Raw genomic sequence first — 18,416 nt, 5'->3', positions numbered from 1 at the left:
GAGTAATATTTACTTAAAAAGCGAGTACTTTGAGGGGTCTTTTCTTTTTTCCTCTCTTTTTTTTTTTTTTAACTCTCTGGTAATTAATCTGCTTTCTAATAGCTTGGAACGTAGTCAGCTGCAGTGTAGATGCGCACATTTCCTATCGTCTTCTGAATGCGTGTTCCATCACTAAGATGATGGACTATGAACGCGAGCCCCATTCCTGGATGCTGTGTGCTGATCTGTTTTCCAAAAGCAATTGTTAATGCCTCCAAAGCAGTTTCTAATTTGTCCACACAAGTGCTTAGCCTCCTAAAGAAAAAGATCATAAAAACATAAACAGCTGTTTTCTGTGTGATGAGAGAGCAGGTTACCAAGGAAAAGGAGGGGTGACGGCGGTGGGGCAGGTTAGGTGGGTAGTGAGCGCGCACGGAAGTCCTCTCCAGGCCGCTTCTTCCCGCGCAGACAGTGAGGCCTGGCTTCTGTGCTGCAGGGGTGGACAGAGCCCAACCGCATCAACGTCTGCATCACGTCCTACAAGCAGTTCTTCAGGGGCTACGCGTCCTTCACACGGGTGCGCTGGAAGTGCCTGGTCATCGACGAGATGCAGCGTGTGAAGGGCATGACCGAGAGGCACTGGGAGGCCGTGTTCACCCTGCAGAGGTCTGGCCACCCCTCTCCACGTGCCGTGTGCTGGGTATTGTTGATGTAAAGGTTCTTTGGAGGGACTGTAGGAAACTGCAGGCTCCCAGAATGGCCTTTCAGCTTCAAGGGCTCCCCTCACTGAAGGCGCTCATTTAAGTCAGTCCGTTCCTCAAGACGTGTGTGTGTGTGTGCGTGTGTGTGTCTGTGTGCGCCTGTGTCGCTGTGTGTGTGTCTGTGTCTCTGTGTGTGCGTGTCTGTGTGGGCGTGTGTGTCTGTGTATGTGTGTCTGTGTGTCTGTGTGTGTGTTAGCTCCCGAGGATCGTTGTCCCTTTCCTTGAATGTCTCCCGAGACAGGGTCTGCGCCCAGCTTGACGTTTCAGGTGTCGTCTCCCGTTGTGTGTTCAGCCAGCAGCGACTGCTGCTCATCGACGCCCCGCTGCACAACACCTTCCTGGAGCTGTGGACCATGGTGCACTTCCTTATCCCGGGCATCTCCAGGCCGTACCTGCACTTGCCCCTGAAAGCCCCCAGCGAGGAGAATCAGGACTACTACCACAAAGTGGTCATCCGGCTGCACCGGGTATGCGGCCGCCGCTGCGGGTCCCTGCTTGACAAGCACCCCCGGCTTAGCGTGCATGGGCCACGACTTCATTTTAGCAAAGGAGAACTTTCTTTTTTCAGGTGACACAGCCCTTTATTTTGCGGAGAACTAAGAGAGATGTGGAGAAGCAGCTAACGAAGAAATATGAGCACGTCCTGAAGTGCCGCCTCTCCAATCGACAGAAGGCCTTGTATGAGGATGTCATCTTGCAGCCAGGGTGAGTTCAGGGCTGCGCACTCCTGGCCACCTTCCTGGGGAAGAGCAGGCCCCTCTGGCCTTCCAGAAGGCTCCTCCTCGGCAGTGGGCCTCTGCAGCTGGAGGCCATGCTCGCGCCCGGCCCTGGGGGCTCCGCTCCTCTCAGGCTGGCAGGCTGCCCCTCCCTGGTCCCATCAGAGGCCGTGCCCAGAGCCGGCCCAGGAGGAGTACAGCGTCGCAAGCCGCTCGGTGCCGCACTGCACTGGAGGTTCACGCAGGAGGCCGTGCTGATTGAGTGGCTCGTCCGTTCACAGCCGCGTGTAGGATGTGAGACCGAGGCCCGTGTGCCGTGTGGTCAGGCGCGGGTGGCGCTCCAGGGCCACACCAGGTGGCCACGGGCACCTCTGTATGGACCCTAGAAGGGTGGGGCCCCGTCCAGTCCATGATCCTTCCCGTGACCTGTTTGGCTCTTTTTGTCATTGGTCGCGAGCATTGTGTGCTTAAGTGCATAACGTGGTCCGAATAGCGTCCACAGCAGCAAGTGTGCAGGAGAGGGTTTTGCTGTTAATGCCTGCTTGTGTCATAGGCTTCTTTTTAGACAGCTTTAGGACGGAGTGTAAGTAGCCAGTCCTTGGCAACCAGTGTCATTCTGCGGCAGGCCGTTGACCATCTCAGTCAGGCATAGGAGCTGTGGAGACCCCACCCCTGACAACACGTGCAGTGACAGATCCTGCTTCCTGGACACTATGGGAGCAGACAGCCCGCGGCACGGCTGGCGCCTGCTGGCGGTCAGCTGTCTCAGCCCGTGCTGATCCGGAGAGAATCACAGCGTGTGCAGAGGGCGGGTCCTGGACCAGCAGGCGCGGGCTCATGTGGCCAGGGCATCCCTTCACCCAGACAGACAGAGCCCCGGCGTCCTCGGGACGCCTGCCGTGTCGCTCTTTGGTGGCGTGACGTGGTACGTCGCTTGGGTTGCGCTTGGCAGTGATGACCTTGGTCCCGCTTGTCGAGTGTGGGATGCTCTCTGTGTGCTCATAGGAGAGGCCCCTGCATCTGGGAACCACTGGGCCAGCAGAGCCTAGGTTGTCCTGTGCCGCAAGGTCCCGATGGAGCAGCGGGGAGATTCCCTGTCTTAGGTCCCTGCACCTCTTTCTCTCGGGCCTGTTGGTCAAGTCAAGGAGGGCCATAAGCAGGCCTGTGCTGACCCCACGGCGGCTCCCGGGCGTGCCCCGCACGCCTCGGTGCATGTTGACACGATGGTCTCGGGGTCCTCGAATGGGCTCTGAACGTCACTCCTGGTCAGCGCCTTCCTGCCCTCTGCGTGGCGACCGTGTCACACGTTTCTACCGCCTTCCCAGAGAGCCCTGCAGACCCGCCTGTGGTGGCGCCACCTCCTCCTGGTTTCTGTTACAGTCCTTCCGGCAGGCTCTGAGCTCAGCCCCTCAGGAGCCTCCATTTGCAGTTTTCTTGGTCTCGTGTTTTCTCTCCTGTCTCATCCGGACACATATCGCTGGCCTCTGAACGGCCGCCCTCCCCTCTCCCCTTCTGCTCTCTGGCACCGCCTGTGCGCCGTCCACGTCCCCGACCCCACCCCGCTCCACCCCTGCGCCCACTCGCTCCGTCCTGGCGGGAGCTGCCTGGGCCGCCGGGCTGACCGCGTCCCCCTGTGGCGGCTTGAGCTGTCCCCAGGCACCGCAGATCCCACGTGTGCGGGACTGGCTTCCCCAGACGTGCCTCTCCGCTAGGCTTGCCTGACTCAGGATGCTGTGCTCCACCGTCCAGGCTGTCCTCCCGTCCTGCCGTCCCCTCTGCTCCCCCTCTGCTCGCGAGTCCCTGCCCGCCCCGCTGCACGGCTCCTTCCTGCCTCGCCCGCTGGGCGCGCTGTGCTCTGCGGCCGCCCTTGGGGGCCCCCAGCCTGGAGGTCTCAGCTGGCCTCCATGCAGTCCCCGCACCGTGGCCCCCGTGGCGCCGGCGCGGTGTCAGGCCTGTGGGTCTCCTCCTTCGCCGGACCACCCCGTCCAGTCACTCTTACCTCTGCCCCTCGAGGGCCTTCTCCCCCAGGCCGGGTGTTCTCACCCCGCCACTGCCTGCCGACGCTCGTCATGGCTGCCGTGGAGAATGGCGTCGTCCCTGTCGCGGGAGGCGAGGAGGGCTGTTCCCGTCTGCCGTGCGCCCTGGCTCTCCGGCTGCCCATCCTGTGTCACGGGGGTGGTGAGCGAGTCTGAGAACCCTCACCGCACAGAGGTGGGTCCGGATGTCGTTGCCATGCGAGCCAGGTCTGGGGAGAGCGCGCCGACTGCGTGTCTGTGGAGCCCAGCCGGCACGGGCTCGCAGCCAAGGCAGTGCTTGTGTCTCTCCCCACGCACAGGACGCAGGAAGCTCTGAAGAGCGGGCGCTTTGTGGACGTGCTGAGCATCCTCCTGCGGCTGCAGAGGATCTGCAACCACCCCGGGCTGGTGGCACCCCGGCTCCCGGAGTCCTCCTACACGGCGGGGCCGCTGCAGTGCCGCTCGGCCTCGCTCATCCTGAAGGCGCTTGACCGAGACTTCTGGAAGGTACGCAGAGGGTGCGGGCGGCTCTGCCTGAGGTCTGTTCTGGGTGCTTCCGGAACGTCGGTCTCCACTAACTTGCGTCCTGCGTTTCGCCATCGCCTGATGCTGGGCAGCATCGAGTGGCGGCATAATGGGCCTTCCCCGCGACCTCGAACCCGCTTTGGAATGGGCCCCGAGGGGTGAGCCCACAGTGTGAAGGAGCAGGGAGGGTTTTCCTCGCCTGACCGTTGGCCCCTGAGAAATGGCAGAGCATGTGGAGGAGAGCAGGGCTCGGAACTGCGGGACCGCGGGGGTGTCCTCACACGTGCGCACACCGTCTGAGGCCTGTGGGGGCCTTTCTGTTAAAATGTTAGTAACTGTCCCTAGGTGGGGAAACTCGGTTATTTTTGGACCAAAAAAATAGAGTTGTATACCTTTCTGTGTTTGAATTTTGGGGTAATTTTGGAAAGTTTTTCCAAAACCAAAATTTTTAAAACAAAAGAGATTGGGTTAGGTTGGGTGATTCTGAGCACAAGTGTGCTGAGCGTGTGGCTCTCAGCAGGGCAGGGCCGAGCCCTCAGGGGCCGTCGTTCCTGCTCTGGCTTCCACGCAGGAGGCTGAGAGCTTGCCCAGACCAGCCGGCCGCTGGCAGGCTGGTGCCTGAGTTCTCCTTGGCTGTCTCTACCCCAGAGGACCAGGGACCGAGGTCTCACAAATGCGGAGAAACAGGAACCAGCTCTGTGGCTTTGATAGGCTTGTGCAGGTTCAGGGTGTGGACGGGACAGGGACCCTGGGGCCAGATTGCAGGGGCTCACGTCCCGGCTCTGCCCCATGAGGAGTGCGGCCTCGGGTGGTCAGTCTGCCTCGGTTTCCTCACCACACCGGGAAGTCGTGAGGAATCGGTTAATTAATGTACGTGATGGTCTGAGGAAGGGCCTGGTTGGTAAGCAGTAGTATGTGGTGAGTTACGTGATGAATGTGATTCCTACCACTATGCCTACTATTCTTTTATTGGAGTGTAGTTGATCTATAGTATTACTTTCAGGTAGGGATGAGTTTTTCGTTGAGTTAAAGAAAAATTGAGCCATGGGGGATAAAGTTGTGTCAGAAGCAGGCTACCTCAAGATACCACTGCGGCGGGGAGGTGTTTCATGGATAGTAGTTTTTATGTTGTGTTTTCATTTTAAAAACAGTGTTGCTGAGGTAGCTCATTATCGTAAAGCTCACTGTTCTGAAGCGCACAGTTTGTTGGTTTGAGTATATTCACAGAGTTGTACAACAGCCATCGCCACTAATACTAGAACATTTCATTACCCCAAAGAGAAAATCCACACGCACTGTCGTTCCCATTCCCCCTCCCCTTCCCAGCCCTGGCAGCCACTTACCTGCATCTGTCTCTGTGGATTCACCAGGTCCAGATACTTTATATCAATGGCTCACGTCACCTGAGCATGATATTTTCAGAGTTCATCCACGTTGCAGCCTGTGTCAGAATCTCCTTCCCCCATTGTCTGGATGGACCGCAGTGTGTCCGTCCGTCCACGAGCTGATGGGCACTTGGGGGGTCTCCGCTTTTTGGCCCCTGTGAGTGCACATGTGTGTGCAAGTTGTGCGTGGGCGTGGGGCTCCCTTCTTGTGGGGCTCCTCTTGGGCGCATGTCTGACGGGCAAGGAGTTGCAGGGTCACGTGTAGAGTCCATGTTTAACCTTTTGATCAACTGCCTTGCATGGTGGCTGCCAGGTTTCCCATCCCCACCAGGGTGTGAGGGGGTGGGGGCATTCACGTCTCTACATCCTTGCCCACACCTGCTGTCCATCCTCTTTGATTCCCGCCATCCTGGTGGGGGTGAGAACGTCTGAGAGAAGCACAGGTGGAGTGAACATCCCCAGGGCTCCGGACATAGCGACGTGCCGCACGCCCGCTGCACCTGCACCAGCACGCTGGGGTCTCTCCCTCAGCCTCCCCAACGAGGCCGAGCATCTCCGTCCGTTTAGACGAGCGTTTTCCAGGCTCGTCCCTCTCTGCTGAGTCTAGTCTGTCTCTTAAGTGCCACCCTCTCCTTTCCCACTGCCACTCGGGATGACCACGTGCCATCACTCCCACCTTTCTTTAAGTTGGGGAACTGAGCACACCGAGGTCCGGCGGGTGCCTCGCAGCAAGACGGCTGCTCGGGGCCTGGCCTTCCCGGTTTGGAATCGACTTGAATTCCTAGTCAGCTCTTCCTGCCTCCTGTAGCAAAATTGTTTTCTTTTTCTCCTTAGGAAACCGACCTTTCTATATTTGATCTTATTGGCTTAGAAAATAAAATGACTCGCCACGAGTCAGAACTGCTGGGTAAAAAGAAGGTGACACGGAAACTCTTCGAGGAGCTGTTCACCGCGCCGCCACCATCGGGCAGGCCAGCGGCTGTCAGACTGAAGCCCAGCAGGTGTGTAGTGTGGTGTGGAGCGTCACTTCCTGCTCAGCAGCTGGCCCTGGCTGGGTCCTGGCTGGTTGTGTGTCGTGGGGTCTGGGTGGCATCCCCTCTTCTCCTGCTGAAAGGGACCCCGGCCCCGCAGCCTCTCGGGCAGACCTGGGACCACCAGGTTGGAGCTCCACACGAGAACTGGGACTACAGCCTGTCAAAAGAAAGGCTAATCATCTAATTTGGCTATCTGCTTCTCCTGGAAATTACCCAGATGTCCTTGGATCCTGGGATAAACAGCAGGGGTGTGCAGGGCGTAGGAGAGGCTCTTTTCATCATCTTGAAGAAGCGTTGGCCTTTGGGAGGGCTCTGCCTGGGGAGGTGGTCAGGGGCAGGGTGGTCAGGCTGCCTCTGACCTGGTGCGGGTGTGGTGGCAGCCGTCAGGGCAGGGGGGCACTGCGGGGGGGCGCGGTTGGGACCCTGAGGTCTGGCAGAGGCTCCACCCCTGACTGCAGCATCAAGGGCCTCCAGGGACATGATGCAGGTGCCACGAGACTGGGAGGAGCGGTGCGTGCAGATGGATGAACTCGAAACACGTGATTCAAGACAGGTCACACCCGTGCAGCCGGATTTGTGCACAACTCTGTGCTCCAGCTAAAAACAAAGAAAAAGCAGACAGGCGTTTCCGAGAGGAAAAGCAGACAGGCGTTTCCGAGAGGAAAAGCAGACAGGCGTTTCCGAGAGGAAAAGCAGACAGGCGTTTCCGAGAGGAAAAGCAGACAGGCGTTTCCGAGAGGAAAAGCAGACAGGCGTTTCCGAGAGGAAAAGCAGACAGGCGTTTCCGAGAGGAAAAGCAGACAGGCGTTTCCGAGAGGAAAAGCAGACAGGCGTTTCCGAGAGGAAAAGCAGACAGGCGTTTCCGAGAGGAAAAGCAGACAGGCGTTTCCGAGAGGAAAAGCAGACAGGCGTTTCCGAGAGGAAAAGCAGACAGGTGTTTCCGAGAGGAGCGGGCCGGCTCTGCAGATGGCAGCCCATTGCTGTTGCCTTTTCTCTGCGTGACCTCCCTGGCGACTTGGATCCGACCACCCTCGCCTCAGCTGCCTGGCCCACACTCACAGGAGCCTGCAGCCCTCAGTTAAACACATGGCCAGGGCAACGAAGCCGCAGTCCTCTTGGGGTTGGCCCGGCCTCGTTTAGTGGCTTTCTGCTGGCTGCGCATTGCACAGGGGTTTTGATATAGAAGTCTTGCCATCATGGTTTTCCAGGTTAAAGAAATAGGAGGAGCATGTTGCTTGTGATAAAGTCGGACAAAGCAGCCATGGTGTGGATCCCCCTTCACAGTTTTACCCACTGGTGCCTGTGGGGTGCCTTTACCATTTCTGCTGATTCTCTCCATTTCCTGTACTGCCTTGTTACCTAGGTGTGCAAGTTGACTTTTCACCCCACTTTACTCTTATTCAAAAGAGTAGTAGAATGGACTTTATGTGTTAGAAGCAGTTTTTCTAGTCCACGTTCACGGGAACTTGATCACATTCACCCCTGCATCGCCCGAGCGTTGGGGTAGATGTACCATCTTTAGGTACTAAGCACCTCCCTCAGGGCCCCTGGTGAGCGCTGCTTCTTAGCACAGCATTTAGAAACCCCCCCCCTTTAAACTGCACCCAGGGTGCGGGAACCCCACTGCCCGCGGGGCAGCCCTGTATCCCCGGGGCCCAGCCAAGAGACCATGCCTGCCGCGTCTCAGCAGTGCTCGTGTCTTCCTGCCCGCGCTCGGGCGTCCAGGTTGTTTCAGCCCGTGCAGTACGGCCAGAAGCCCGAGGGCCGCACCGTGGCTTTCCCCAGCACACACCCACCCCGGACGGCCACGCCCACAGCCACTGCCACGCCACAGGGCCACGTTCGAGGACGGCCGCCCATCGCCACGTTCTCTGCAAATCCGGATGCAAAAGGTATGCCTCTCGTGGGGGTGTGCTCGGCACCGCAGAGGGTTTTTGTGGAAGAAGTTCTTCGTGCTTCCCTGGCCCCGTGGGGACGTGTGACCACTCCTCTGAGCGGGAGTGGGACCGTGCACCCTGGCTCTGCCCAGGAGACCATGTGTAGTTCTCACGTGAGTTTTACGCTTTTTTTTTTTTTATGTCTTTGAACTGTATAAGATATCCCCTTCTTAGTTGAGTTACTGTTGATGTGATGGGGAAGATGTACCTCGGCAGAAACGTTCTCTTTTATGTCGGGAAACGCGTGTCAAAGTCATTTATGAAACTTCTGAGGAAGTCTGCTTTTGTGTTCTGGGCCACCGCTTCAATGTAACCTGATTGTTACTTGAAGAAGGATAGGGTTAATTGGCAGAAAAGGTAATAAAAATTGTCTTCTAACCCTAATCCACGGGGTCCTCAATGTCAAGTCCCCTGTGTTTTTCTGAGATGTTCATAAATGCCAGAGCTGCTTGTTGCAAGAGCTCTTCGTGCAGCTGGGGACGCCAGCGCTGCCTGACCTCCGTGCGTTGTTAAGATGTGGTTCTCACGGACACGCCCGAAGGGGCCGGCTTGTGACTCTCCCGTTTACTCCAGAAATGCACCGTGTCGTGGACTGGTGGACTCGAAGTGAAAATATCAATAGTTAACGACGGATAAAAAATTAGATTTCTCTCATCCTGTAGACCACCCACCCCCCTTTTTAGAGAGGGCGTCTCCTTTGGGAGGCGGTATGAAGTAATGTTTGTTTTATTTCTTTAAAATTCGGGTTTAATACTGCATTTTCTGAAGAACCTCTAACAGCTTTGCACAAACCAACCTTATCGATTGCAGCGCCAGCAACCCCGTTTCAGACCTCTCAGGCCTCCACCGGTGCTCCGAGACACCAGCCCGCCTCGACCTTCAGCACAGCACCTAGCCCAGCCCATCCTGTGAAACTGCGGGCTCAAACCACTGCCCCGGCCTCCACCCCGGGCCCGCCCCAGCCCCAGCCCCAGGCCCCCTCGCACCCGGCCGGGCAGAGCGCGCTGCCTCAGGGGCTGGTGCTCACCTCGCAGGCCCAGGCGCGCCTGCCTAGTAAGTGGCTTCGCCTCTCCTGGGTCTGCCACCTCTTTGTACAAGGACATTGCGTTCACACGAGCAGCGTGTGAAGGGCCTTGCTGTCCACTCCCTTTGTCTCCCCGACCCCGTGTCCGGTGCTGCCTTTCGCCACGCTGTCCTTTCCAGCCCTAAATCTGCAGAGGGAGGGCTCCGCTCAGGGCCGGAGTCCAGGGTCTTGTCCTTTCTCTGTCCTTCCTTCTGACCCCATCCGTCAGCTTTGCTTCTCTCCCGTGCTCGTGCTCTGCCTCAGTGGCCGAGGATGGCACTTCTCCTTTGTGAGCCACGGGTTTGTCCCGTCAGCCTCCAGGGCCCCTCGGAGAGCAAAGGGCAATAAAACGAAAGCCTTGTGAACTAGGGTTCGACTTCCTTTTAGTCTCTTGCTTATTACCAAATTTAAATCTGGAATGACTATTGCTCAAGTGAGACATTTTGTAATCACTCACTGAAACATCGCAACCTTCTTACATTTTTTAAATAGAACTTTTTATTGTGACCAGTGCGATTAGGGTACTACCTCTGTCCATCCTGCTGTTGGAAGTACCCTGATGGAAACTGTCCTGGGCTACACCATTTCTCAGATGCCACCTGGAGCACTTTATCGGTTGGCACAAGTTGTGTTGAGGCCTTTCTGGAGAGACAGGAGAGAGAGAGTAGTAGTGTCATGAGGAGACACCGGGTTCAGGCTAGTTTTCTCTTGTGATGAGCCTGTCTTTCGTGCCAGCAAATGTGAAGCACTTACCCTGGTTCATTGCCCAGGGGAGGAGGGCCCTTGCATACATTGCGGTTTTTCTTTCTTTTGGGCCAGGGGTAGGAGTCCCGGGGGTGTACCCAGGAGCCGTGCTTGGGGGGCGCAGGGTCAGGCCGCCTTTCATGCCTCCACTTCTGGACTGAGGAGGGCTTGTGGGAGAGTCGTAGTTCTGTGCACAGATCTCTGCATCTCTTTTTCCGTTTTCCCTTCCTGTTTATGGTTTCTGTGGGCAAGATACCCTTGGATGTTTTCCTCGCCTTTTGTTAACTCTCCTCTATAGCATCACTACTAATTCTGGCCTGAATTTTCATGGGAGGAACATCTAGACTCGAATATCAACCATTGGGTTTAAAAAAAAAAAAAAAAGCCTTTAAAGCTATCATTGAATTACAGTTTGAAGGTGGTACCTTTTTGAGTGAGGTGCATATGACTCCATCTGAGTTCTGTTTTTTTTAGAAAAAAAATGCTTTAAGCAGTGTTAAATCTTCCATTTTTTCAGTTAAAATTACAGACCGAATCCTACAATCTAGTTCAAATTAGTGTGAAACACTGTATCATAAAGTGTGATGTATTTATGTACTTAAATACATTCCACATTTTGAAAAGGTTATGAGTATAACTGAAGCTAGTTCTCTATTTTATATCTATAGTGATAAAATCTTGTTTATCTCTGTGAGCTAAATCGGACATGTACTTTCTCACATTCTGAAAGGATTCTGAAGTTGAGAGGTTGATATGAGAGTTTCAAAGTGTATGACCAATACATTTCCGCTACTTCTGACGTTTGCTACTTTTTTATCGCCTGGAAAGAAAAGCAAAATGTTCCTTAAGGGCTTGGTTAATTATATTAATATCTGATACTCTAAAATTTCTACCAGTTATGATGAAGTTAACCATTAAAATCTGGTGTTAATTTTAATTGTTTTTTTTTTCTATTAAAATATTTTCTGAAAGTGTTAGAAATACCCAATAAATGTTTCTGTGACACTTCAGTTTGCTACAGACGGTCATTCTCTGTGACAAGTGATCGTCAGTATAGCAATCGAAAACTCTTCCCAAGAGTTTTCTTTCTCGTCTGCTCTGCGTCTCCGCAGGTGGGGAGGTGGTCAAAATAGCCCAGCTGGCTTCCCTCGCGGGCCCACCGAGCCGAGTCGCCCAGCCGGAGAGCCCCGTGACGCTTCAGTTCCAGGGCAACAAGTTCACCTTGTCACATAGCCAGCTGCGGCAGCTGACAGCCGGCCAGCCCCTGCAGCTCCAAGGTAGGGTTCGCTGACGGGTGGTGACCCACGAAGGCTTTAAGCCAGGGCGTCCCGGCAGCTCCCCACTGCAGCTGTGACTTTGGCCCCCTTAAGCACAGGTGCTTCACCTGTAAATGGCCTTAATGAGTCTCACCTCGTTGGTGTTCAGAGGACTTGGGAGATAGCGGGCAAATCACCTGGTGGCCTGGCCCTTGACACACGTTAAATAGAGGATAGTCGTTCTTAAATAAAATCTGCCGTTTGAATAAAGTTTCCTATTTTAAAAATCAAAATAGAAATATTTCCTCCTTTCAAATTTCATTGTGAGGTAAATTGTCCTAAAAGTGCCAAAGGTCCAGCAATTTATGTAGGAGAAATTATTTTCTTTTATGTGCAGATTTTAAAACTTCCAGACCAAAACCCTCCCATGCCTTTGGCTGAGAGCACTGTGTTCGTGTAGTAACTGCTTCTCGGAGGAAACGAGGGGATGCAGTTTAGTTCATGTTAACCCTCAGTGACTCTGCTGGAGGGTAGGACCCAGAGGGGGGATCCGGCCACCTCCCCAGGCAGCCTCCCCCGACGCGTCGTCGTTCACGGCTCTCATCGGGGAGGAAGGTTCAGTTGTCAGCCAGGTCTGGGGTGCTCTGTGTGGACGCTGGGGACACGCACCTCAGCAGAGCAGAGGCCCCCAGGAAACCCGCCACAAAGAAACGGGTTCATTTGGTTTTATTCCATATTTCTCTGGTTTTTTGACCAAAGGGGTGAGGTCATCTCTTAAAACTTCTGGTGAACTCTAGTTTTTGTAGAGGACGATTCCGGAGCAAAAGATGCCAGGAGACTTAATCACAGAGAGGTTGAAAATGGCAGGCTCCTGGAACAGTGGCTATAGAGCCACAGCATCTGGGCTAAAAAAACCTGAGTGTTTCGGTATTTCTTCATCCAGCTTGTCTGGTTGGCAGGCACCCAGTACGTGATCTTGGAGCTGGGACCTTCCAACCCGTGACTGCCTCAGGCCTCGAGCAGACGTGACAGGTGCTGAGCGGGTACTCGCTGCATTACCCGAGATCAGTCAGGCAGCGCAAGGGGTAGAGGAGCTTTTCTTGACATTAAGCCAAGTGACTTTGATCCTTGGCATTTTCATTCATTGTGAATGAAATAGTTTCATTTTTCTCCAAGTAACTGAACTTGGCATTGCCTCATTGGAGGAAATTTGATTTTGGATTTACGGTTTATTGCCTTGTTCCTGCACCTTAGGAAGTGGGTGTAGCCTGGGGGTTGAAGGCACACTTGGCTCGTGACTGACCCCCATGCATGTGTGATTGCAGGCAGCGTCCTCCAGATTGTGTCCGCGCCTGGGCAGTCCTACCTGCGACCTCCAGGCCCCGTGGTGATGCAGACAGTGTCTCAGGCGGGGGCCCTGAACGCCCTGGGAAGCAAGCCCCCAGCTGGCGGCCCAAGCCCCGCACCCATGACCCCGCCAGGTAGAGTGCTGTGAGCCGGAAGGAGGCTTGGTTTTGAAACTTCTTTTCTTCCTTCCTTCCTTCCTTTCCCTTTCTTTCTTTCTTTCCTTTCTTCCTTTCTTCCCTTCTTCCTTCCTTTCTTTCCTTTCTTCCTTCCTTCCTCCCTTCCTTTCTTTCTTTCTTTTCTATCTTTCTATAAATTTATTTATTTATCTCTGTTGCGGTGCACGGGCTTCTCGTTGCAGTGGCTCCTGTTTCTGCAGAGCACAGGCTCTAGGCACGTGGGGTCAGTCGTTGTGGCTCGCGGGCTCTAGAGTGCAGGCTTAGTAGTTGTGGCGCGTGGGCTTAGTTGCTCCGTGGCATGTGGGATCTTCCCGGACCAGGGCTCGAACCCGTGTCCCCTGCATTGGCAGGCGGATTCTTAACCACTGCGCCACCGGGGAAGTCCATGAAACTTCTTTCTGACTTTCTTTGCTTCTGAGGCAAGTGGGGAGCGTGGATGATTTCTGTGATGCCTCAGAACCCGTAGTCCCAGTTGTGGCCGCCTCTGATTTCCATAGATGGCCCGTGTCAGCTTGGTTTCTTTTCTTTCTCTTTTGCTCCCAAAGGTAATGGTCGAGCATAACCACCCTCACTCAGCCTTTAGATGTTTGATTTGGTTTTGCTCTGACAAGAAACTTGGAATCATGAGAAATTTTGCTTGTTAATGTTACAGATACATTTAGGGCACGTGCTAGAAGTTCTTGGACAGGTAACGGAGCAGGGTTTGGACCTGGACCTGTCTGCGGCCAGTGTGCCTCCTTGCCTGTTCCGCAGCCTGCTTCCCGCCAGGGTCCCCTGCTCTCCAGACACACCCACACTGCAAACATCAGGCACGGGCACTTGGGTTGGGTTGATGTATGCAAGCGGCAGGGACCTCTCTCAAGTGGAATCCCTGGTCACTGCCCAGCCCCAGGCCCTGGGTCGTCTGTGGTGACGTTGGGGTGGGGCCTCTACACCCCGTCCCCACTGGGCTCTGTCAGTAGGTGGGTGCTGGAGGGACCATGAGGCTGGCAGCATCGCCTGGCGGCCGCTCTACCTCCCAGCCAGGCCGTGCAGCTCTACTCGGTTGGTCTGTTCTTCAGGCTTTCTTCCTGCTTCCTGGAACCAGCTGTGTCAGCACCCTCCCCGGAGGGCGCTCAGTCCTGCTCTGCGGGCCCCAGCTTCCCGACCTGACACCAGTCCGGCCACTGGGTTCTAGTCACCTCGACCCTTCTCTGTCGCTCCCCGCAAGTGACCCCTTCTCGGCCCTCAGCCACCTCTTCCGCAGGCCCTTGCGGAGGAGCCTCTGTCAGACGGGCAGTGTGGCGTGGCTGATGGGAGCAGGCCGCGTGGGGCCCAGGCATCCCTCTGTCCCAGGCACACAGGTCAATGTTGCCGAGATGCCAAGGGCAGTGGAGCACTGGGCCCGCGTGGCTGCTGCTTGGCGCAGTGACGGCAGTGACCGCGGGTCTGAGGTCACGCCGGGCACTGCCAAAGGAAGGAGGCAGATCGCGGCGCTCAGCTCAGACCCTGGCCAGAGAGCGGGAGAGCACTTCACTGGTGGTTGTGAACGGTCGACCCACTCCAGAAACGTGCTAGTGAAAGCTGACGATGTTCCGGAGAGTGTTGCCGGTAGTTTTGTATGCCAACCCTTCATTTTTGCCTTTGTAGTGGGTGTGCCCAGCCGACTGGCAGTCAGTCCCCTGGCCGCAGGAGAACCTGGAGTGGCCTCCAAGCCAGCCTCTCCCGTCGCCGGGCCGACCCAGGTACGGGGCAGCAGACCCCAGCACACGGTGCCAGCGCCACCCCTGCATGCACGGAAGTCGTTCTCGGGAGCTGCTTGTCACTCGGGAGCGTTGTGATACTTAACCGCTTCTGCGAGGCAGCATCAATTTATCTGCTGCTAAAAACACGCTGTCTCTCTAAATTAGAGAATCTTGATCTTAAAGACGCTTTTCCTACTAAAAGAGATGAAACCAGGCTTTAGGATTGCAAAAATGCCCTTTCACATTTTTTTGTATTCTTCTACTGGTCTTCCAGGCATTAGAAACGCTCACTGTGTCTCGAGAAGTACTTTACACGTTGGCAGAGAAAACGGCGCCCATTTGCTCTGCTCTCTTTTCTGTCACTGTTTCCCGTGGAGCCAGGGCCCGCATGTCTAAGCGTGCTCTGCGGCCGGTCACCGTGCGTGAGGGACCCGTGGGGCTTGGTGAGGCCGGGAACTGGCCGTGCTGTTTCTCAGTAACCGTTTTCATCTCTGTTTTTGATGAAGGAGGAAAAGACCAGACTTTTGAAAGAGCGGCTGGACCAGATTTATTTTGTCAACGAACGGCGCTGCTCTCGCAGCCCTGTCTACGGCAGAGACCTGTTGGGGCTTTGTTCCCTGCCCAGCAGAGGGCAGTTGCCTTGGCTCGGGGCTCCTGATGGAGGTCATGGGAAGGGGGCTGGGCCCGCGAGCCGGTACACGCCACCCTCGACAACTCGCAGGGACCTGATTTTGACCCTGACTCAACGTCAGGAATCCCTCCAGGACGTCATGGACAGGTATGGTAGCATGCTGTAAGCGTTCTTTACTCAGTCGCTGTGTCGCACCCAAGCAGCTTTTGTTGTTCTGTGGACGCTGATCTCATTCCTCTAAGTTTCAAACCCGGGTTGTCCCTTGGAGTCTGTCCGAAATCTGTTTTAGAGTCTTCAGCTTTGGCGCCAGATGGCCTCTCCACCCTCTGGGAGCCTGTGTGCCCCTCCCTGCGGATCAGTTCTGTACCCCACGGGCCTGGGCCTGTGTGCAGAGCACAGCACCGTGCTCATTCAGGGCTGGGGGCCAGACCATTGTGTTGTAGACCGCTTTCTCCATTTTGCTCTTTTAAAATAATATTTTAGGGACTTCCCTGGCGGCGCAGTGGTTAAGAATCCACCTGCCAATTCAGGGGACACGGGTTCGGGCCCTGGTCCGGGAAGATCCCACATGCCGCAGAGCTACTGAGCCTGAGCTCTAGAGCCCGCGAGCCACAACTACTGAAGCCTGCACGCCTATGGCCCGTGCTCTGCAACAAGAGAAGCCACCGCAATGAGAAGCCTGCGCACCGCAACAAAGAGTAGCCCCCGCTTGCCGCAACTAGAGAAAGCCCGCATGCAGCAACGAAGACCCAATGCAGCCAAAAAAAAAAGAAGAAAAATATTATTATTATTTTAAAATTTGCTCATTTATTTATTTTTGGCTTCTCATTTATTTTGGTGCGCAGGCTTCTCAGTGCGGTGGCTTCTCTTGTTGTAGACCATGGGCTCTAGGCGTGCAGGCTTCAGTAGTTGTGGCTCGCGGGCTCTAGAGTACAGGCTCAGTAGTTGCAGCGCACGGGCTTAGTTGTTCTGCGGCATGTGAGATCTTCCCGGACCAGGGCTCGAACCCGTGTCCCTTAGCATTGGCAGGTAGGTGGGTTCTTAACCACCGCGCCACCAGGGAAGCCCCATAACAATATTTTATTAAGAAACCACAGGAATGATTTACCGTTGCATGATGAGAAACATGTGTTTAAGAGTCCAGGGGTTAAGATTCCACGCTTCCGCTGCTGGGGACGTGGGTTTGATCCATGGTCGGGGAAGTTTTTCATGCTGCCCAGTAAGGCCAAGAAAAGAGAGAGAGAGAGAGAAACAGAAGCCCAGACGCTGTTGGGGCCCACCGGCGGTATCAGCCCCTCCCCGGCCAGACCCGGGTCCTGGTCTCTCTTTGCCCCACGTAGAGTGTCAGGCCCTGCTTGCAGCTTCATTCACTGCTTTGGCCTGATTTTTAGGTTCAGCCTGAGGGTATTTCCTCTCCCTTCTGTTTTGTTTGCCCAGGCTCAGCTTTCAGGGTGTGTCCTCTTTAGGCCTCTCAGATCAGGAACAGCAATAATGGAAACGATGGAACTGGGCGTGGCCTCCGGGCCTCCGAGGGGAGCTCTTCCCTGCTTCACTGTGTAGGGAGGTTGCCGCCCTCCGCGCACTTGTCTTGCTTCGGATGCCGACTTGTCTTTCTTTCCTCTTTTTCCTCTGACGTTACAGATGACTTTTTAAGACAGAGGCTGTTTGTTAGAGCAGTCTCGGGTTCACAGCAAAACCGAGGGGAAGGCGCGCAGGGCTCCCGCCTTCCCCCAGCTGCCCCCACCGTCAGCACCCCGCGCCGGAGTAGCGCTCGTTACAGCCCACGCGCCTCCGGTGATTCATCGTCAGCGCCCAGGGTCCGCGGTGCACTGGGGGCTGTGCTTTTGGCCTTGGGTGTTCTGTGGGCTCGCACAAGTGTGTAGTGCCGCGCACCTGCCGTTAGAGGATCATACAGAGTAGTTTCACTGCCCTGAAACCCCGCTGTGCTCTGCCTATTCGTCCCTCTGCCCCAGCCCCGCCCGAAACCCTGGCAACCACTTATCTTCACTGTCTCCATAGTTTTGCTTTTCCAGAATGTCAGATAGTCGGAACATAGAGTAGGCAGCCTTTTCAGATGGCTTCTTTCACGTAGGAACAGGCACTTAAGGTTTCTCCTTGTCTCTTCATGGCTTAATAGCTCATTTCTTTTTAGCCCTGAATAATATTCCATTGTCTGGAAGCACCACAGTCTGCTTAAATACGTTCACCTACTGAAGGACAACGTGGTTGCTTCTAAGATTTGGCAATTATGAATAAAGCTGCTATAAACGCCCACGTGTAGGTTTTTGTGTGGACATGGCTTTTAATTCATTTGCGTGAATACCAAGGAGCGTGATTACCAGATCACACGGTGAGAGAATGTTTGGTTTTGTTAGAAACCGCCACACTGCCTTCCAAAGTGGCCGCACCGTTCTGCACTCCCAGCAGCACTGACGAGAGTTCCTGTTGCTCCACAGCCTCGCCAGCAACTGCTGTTGTCAGTGGTCTGGATTTTGGCTGTTTTAATAGATGTGTGGTGGTATCTCATTGTTTTAATTTGCATTTCCCTGATGGTATGTATGTTGAGCATCTTTTCATATCCTTATTTGTCATCTGTATACCTTTGGTAACATGTCTCCTAAGGTCTTTGGCCCATTTTTAAAACAGGTTGTTTGTTTTTTTATTGTTGCATTTTAAGAGTTCTTTGTGTATTTTGGATAACAGTTCTTTTTTTTTTTTAATAATATTTATTTATTTTGGCTGCGTTGGGTCTTCACTGCTGGGCGCGGGCTTTCTCTCGTTGCGGCGAGCAGGGGCTACTCTTCGTTGCGGTGCGCAGGCTTCTCGTTGCGGTGGCTTCTCTTGTTGCAGAGCATAGGCTCTCGGCGCGTGGGCTTCAGTAGTTGCGGCTCACAGGCTCTAGAGTGCAGGCTCAGTAGTTGTGGCGCACGGGCTTAGTTGCTCTGCGGCATGTGGGATCTTCCCAGACCAGGGCTCAGACGTGTACCCTGCATTGGCAGGCGGATTCTTAACCACTGCACCACCAGGGAAGCCTTCTAGCACTATTTGTTGACAAGACTGTCTTTGCTCCCTTGTGTTACCTTTGTTCCTTTGCCAAAAGTCAATTGACTGTAATTATGAGAG

The 18,416-nt window shown here is 54.8% G+C and overlaps 1 protein-coding gene across 9 annotated transcripts in view; it reads left to right on the top strand.

Annotated features, from left to right (window-relative positions):
* EP400 (E1A binding protein p400) overlaps window positions 1-18,416 on the top strand; it is a 112,808-nt gene that overhangs the window by 56,618 nt on the left and 37,774 nt on the right. For 8 of the 9 annotated variants that reach the window (XM_022598058.3, XM_022598063.3, XM_089894318.1 and 5 more), the window contains 11 exons: window positions 476-645; window positions 1,033-1,207; window positions 1,309-1,445; window positions 3,792-3,978; window positions 6,216-6,382; window positions 8,141-8,307; window positions 9,163-9,405; window positions 11,272-11,436; window positions 12,741-12,896; window positions 14,568-14,662; window positions 15,169-15,440. In XM_022598058.3, the coding sequence (XP_022453766.2) occupies window positions 476-645; window positions 1,033-1,207; window positions 1,309-1,445; window positions 3,792-3,978; window positions 6,216-6,382; window positions 8,141-8,307; window positions 9,163-9,405; window positions 11,272-11,436; window positions 12,741-12,896; window positions 14,568-14,662; window positions 15,169-15,440 (1,934 nt within the window). The remainder of the gene's footprint in view (window positions 1-475; window positions 646-1,032; window positions 1,208-1,308; window positions 1,446-3,791; window positions 3,979-6,215; window positions 6,383-8,140; window positions 8,308-9,162; window positions 9,406-11,271; window positions 11,437-12,740; window positions 12,897-14,567; window positions 14,663-15,168; window positions 15,441-18,416) is intronic. The other variant, XM_089894320.1, reaches the window with a different exon arrangement.

This window comes from Delphinapterus leucas, chromosome 14, assembly GCF_059928025.1.
Source record: "Delphinapterus leucas isolate spDelLeu-1000000601 "Yukka" chromosome 14, BTC_Dleu_Yukka2, whole genome shotgun sequence".
Taxonomy (NCBI): domain Eukaryota; kingdom Metazoa; phylum Chordata; class Mammalia; order Artiodactyla; family Monodontidae; genus Delphinapterus; species Delphinapterus leucas.
This window is presented reverse-complemented; position numbering and strand designations above follow the sequence as displayed.